Source organism: Austrofundulus limnaeus, unplaced genomic scaffold (assembly GCF_001266775.1).
Source record: "Austrofundulus limnaeus strain Quisiro unplaced genomic scaffold, Austrofundulus_limnaeus-1.0 Scaffold27, whole genome shotgun sequence".
NCBI classification, from domain to species: domain Eukaryota; kingdom Metazoa; phylum Chordata; class Actinopteri; order Cyprinodontiformes; family Rivulidae; genus Austrofundulus; species Austrofundulus limnaeus.
Window position 1 is genome coordinate 1,096,637 of NW_013952429.1, and position 4,340 is coordinate 1,100,976.

General features: G+C 39.5%; 1 protein-coding gene across 1 annotated transcript in view; it reads right to left on the minus strand.

Moving 5' to 3' along the window:
* Window positions 1-2,710: 2,710 nt before the first annotated feature.
* Window positions 2,711-4,340, minus strand: part of erp27 (endoplasmic reticulum protein 27) — a 7,106-nt gene continuing 5,476 nt past the window's right edge. The window contains exons 3-7 of the mRNA XM_014004892.1: window positions 3,937-4,074; window positions 3,733-3,849; window positions 3,276-3,401; window positions 2,903-3,100; window positions 2,711-2,811 (exon numbers count right to left, since the gene is read on the minus strand). Of these exons, the coding sequence (XP_013860346.1) occupies window positions 2,770-2,811; window positions 2,903-3,100; window positions 3,276-3,401; window positions 3,733-3,849; window positions 3,937-4,074 (621 nt within the window). The 3' untranslated portion in view covers window positions 2,711-2,769. The remainder of the gene's footprint in view (window positions 2,812-2,902; window positions 3,101-3,275; window positions 3,402-3,732; window positions 3,850-3,936; window positions 4,075-4,340) is intronic.

Below are 4,340 nucleotides of genomic sequence, written 5' to 3' on the forward strand. Positions count from 1 at the left end.
CTTTCTGCTTTTCTTCTGCTACTTCAGCTATAGTTCTGCTACTTTCTGCTATACTTCTGCTACTTCAGCTATAGTTCTGCTACTTTCTGCTATACTTCTGCTACTTCAGCTATAGTTCTGCTACTTTATGCTATTCTTATGCTATTTCAGCTACAATTCTGCTATTTATGCTATTCTTCTGCTATTTCAGCTATAGTTCTGCACAAATGGCATTCACACTTGCATTTTCGTAGGAAATGCAAATTTTTCTAGTTACTTTTAAGATTGTTTTAGAGGAAAATAGTCATTTTTAGCATGCTCAAATTTCGCTCTCTCCTTTTTAAGTGTTTACAAGTGTTTACAAGACTTGGTGTTTTTTATGATTTGTTGATTTTGCGTTTGTAATACTGGTGTTTTCCTGTTAAAGAAATAACATTTTCTCAGTTTCTTTTCAGAATCTGGAGAAAACTCAGAGCTCAGAGGAAAAGGCTGAATGTCAACAATGGATGCCCGTGATCTTTGGGTCTGTTTCTGTTCTGGACCTCACGTGGACTCAGGAAAGCTTCCACAAATCGCTGTGTGTAAACACAGTTCACTGTGTCATCCACAAATCGTGCAGTGAAGATGCTGTATGTGAACACCATGCCAGTGTTAATTTAACACCCACAGTGTTGATTTCAACACCAACAAAGTGTCTTTATGTGTCCACATGTGCTGGTGTTAAAATAACATTTGTGAAAGTGTTAAATTTTAACCCTCATTTTGTATATAATTTAACACCAACTAGTGTTTAATATTCAACAATACTGGGTGTCATATTAACATTTCAACAGTGTTAAGATGAAGTGTTAAAAGTAACACCAGTGTATTATTATTATTATTATTATTATTATTAAAGGAAATTGTTGTGTTAGAAAGGTTAACAGACACCACAAGGTGTCAATACACCATAAATCTGAGAGAGTAAATTTAACACTCAAAGTTAAAATCAAACTCTTTGCAGTGGGTGGGGCTTTTCACACTTCTTTCAACACTGCATGGTGTTAAATAACAACACTGTTAAGTGTTATATAAGACTTAATAGTGGGCGGAGCTTATTTAACACTGTCCAGTGTTGATACAACACTGAGGAAATCAACACTGTGAATTAACACCAACACTGGGTGTCAGTTTACTCAGAAAGTGTTAAAATAACACTAGGGGGTGTTAAATTAACACCCAAAAGTTTAACACTGAAATTTAAACACTCCTGTTTTTGCTGTGGACCTTTCAAATGCCTGTCTCTCTGGTGACATGGGGGTGCATTTGTGCGTTACACATCTGGAAAGGCACCATCGATTTAGAGCAACATGCTCCTAGCCAGATGACGTCTTTTTCAGAGAAGGTCTTACATTATTTCACTACTATCTTCATCCCACTWTCTTTTTTTAAAGAGCATCAAACACTCCCATTACATTACATTTCTCATTTTCCCAAACCTAGACATTATTTTTGATCATGCAGAGAGGAGAATCACAATATGATGCGAGGCCCTTGGTCTACTTACCCTTTACAGACTGTTGTCGGAAAAAAAAAAAGGAGGGTGGTAAACGTGGTCCCGTCATCAATGTTTTTGAGATGAGATGTACCACTGCTAAGTTTAACCATCATATACAGTACTTTTACTGTGTTTTATTGTGAAAAAATGTGGGTTTATAGGAGTTGCAAATGAAATAAATACATTTTTTATAGAGAAAACTTTCTAAAACAGTCAAAATGGACCAGAACACAATAGGAGGCCAGTTCCAAAGCAGATTTCTATCTTAAAACACTATGACACTTTTGTATTATATGCTTATTTACATAAAAGACTCCTCTTTAAGTCTATTAGACAGAAGGAGAGGTTACCCACTCGAGGACATTTTAACTTTGTTTTAAATGCTTTAACTCTAAAACCACACGGTCACGTCTGTCCCATCCAACCCCAATCAGCTCTTCACTCCGTTCTCTCTTCCATCAGCGGCCTCGCTTGCAGCCACAAACAAACTGGCATGGCAGCTGTTGCTTACTGCCTATTTCCATCTGGTCTCTGAGAAACGGGCACCTGCCAGGCTTCCCCAAATCTACCGGATGTATCTGCTTGGCAGCGCAGCACCACTAATTATACCGATCCCAGTCTGGGCCTTGAAATTCCCTTCTTGCTTGACTGAATATTTTTGGGAGAAGCCCAAACATTTTTTCTCTCTGTCTTGCTGTCTACAGTCCATCTGTTGTTCTTTTATAGCGCTTTTACAGGCTTTACTGCTCAATAATCACCGATTTGTCCCATATTTGCAGAACCAAGGAAGTTCTCACGGAAACATACAATTGATTTTAATTTAGATGCCCTAGTTTCTAACTGAGTGAGTACTTTGATCTTTTAAAGTTCTTTATTGGGGATTTTATTGAACTCTTCCTCATTTTTGACATTTTTTTTACACAGAATGACTTGTAGGAGAAAAGACTTTCTCTGTCCCCATTTTCCCTCTCTGCTTTCTGTCAGTCTCTCTGAGGTTAGTGTGTTGTGGTTTGGACTCTAACATTTGTGGACAGACTTATGATCTCGGCCACATCACTGCGACTTGTGGCCGCTGACCCGCGGCCAACCGACCGGGCCACTGACTGGCTCACACTTGTAAAAACAAACATAACCTGAAAACATCGGTGGGAAATGAGAAACATTCTAGGAGCATGAAAATGAACAACAGTGGAGTTTTTTTTAAATTTGTTTTTATTGAACAGTGTCATTCTTTTTCACGTGTTTCATGAGAGCTACAGCTCTATTTTGAGCTCTTCTCCGGCCTGCCTCACATCCTGAAAAACACAAAGAAAATCTACATTAACTTCAGCTCATTTATGCAGCATCACAGACTAAAAGCCTAGCACTCCTGTGGTGGGTTCTCACCTTTAAATCCCCTCGTAGGAAGGACTGACAGAAGTCACGCACACGCTCTGTGGAAATTTCTCCCTCAGGTAAGAGCCACTTCATGTCTGAATTTCCATCGTAGATCCCGACTCGAGGGAGATCCTTTGACTTGAGGCCAAAGTAGTTGATGGACTTCAGGTTGGATTTTACAGCTCCGTTGATCAGAACGAATAAAATCTGAAACACACAGGTTTAATTATAGTTACAGGTTAGAACAGATCATTTTGTTTGTGGTAGAACATAAATGAAGACTCTTAGAAGACTGGTTTTACATTAGTTTGCCAGATATGTCTATGAGAACCTTTTCAACTTTTAAACTGTGCAGATGGATTTGAGACTTCAATATTCTCACCTTTCCTGTGAACTCGGGAGCCAGAGCTCCCAGTCGCTCCTTGAGCTCAGAATATTCTTTAGTCCCCCTGTTGGCAAAGAGCACAAGGTGTGTCTTCACCTCTGAATTGAACAGACCCACTGCAGTCTGAGGGGACAAAGAGGAGAGGTCACAGATTGTTAAGATAGCAGATAGGTTTTTATTAACCTTTATTTAACCAGGCAAATCCCATTGAAATCACAGATCTTTTTTGCAAGGGAGGCCTGGGCTGGTGGGCAACCTAAAATGGATGTTTTTGTGGGAGGAAAATTGGAGTACCAGAGCATGCAAACTCCACACAGAAAGACCCCTCGGGATCGAACCCAGGACCTTCTTGCTGTGACACATCAGTGCTGAACAATAAATGTTGTACTGCCAAATATTTGCTTAAATTTGAAGATTTTTTTTCTGACTGTCAATTAAATGAAGTTGAACTCACCACTTGGTTGTACTCTGTGATGTATCGGATTTCGTTGGTGGTGAAGAAATTCACAAGTCCATCAGCGTCTAACTTCTTCATCTCAGAAATAACAAGATTCTCCTGACTGTTATCAGCCTGGATCACAGGACACACATCATCATCATCATCATCTCAATTGCATGTATGGAAACCTCAGAGTGGTAGTGATAGTGCTGAGAGTACTTTTCTGAACAAGCTGATGGAGTCTGAAGGGACACTGTAGTTGGCCCACACCTCCTTCACAGAGCAAATGGCTGCAGGGACAGAATCGACCCGCTTTGAAGCTGCCACGAGTTCCTTGTATCCCTTACTCTCCTCACTCTGCAATACAGAAAGTTTCAGATATTTCACCATTAACATTTATAATCAGGGCAGAATAAAGTAAACACTTTTACTTTTTAATATTACTTTTTTACTCCAGAATCCCTACATAGAGACCAAGTCCTGTGCTGCTTAATTTTCACCAAACATGGTGCTGTGCATTATGGGTAAACACATCTGGCCTCATCAATCTGGAGGACACTGTTCCAAAATGGTTTATTCAGAAGACACTCTGCAAACCTAAGCTGTGCTGCCATATATATATA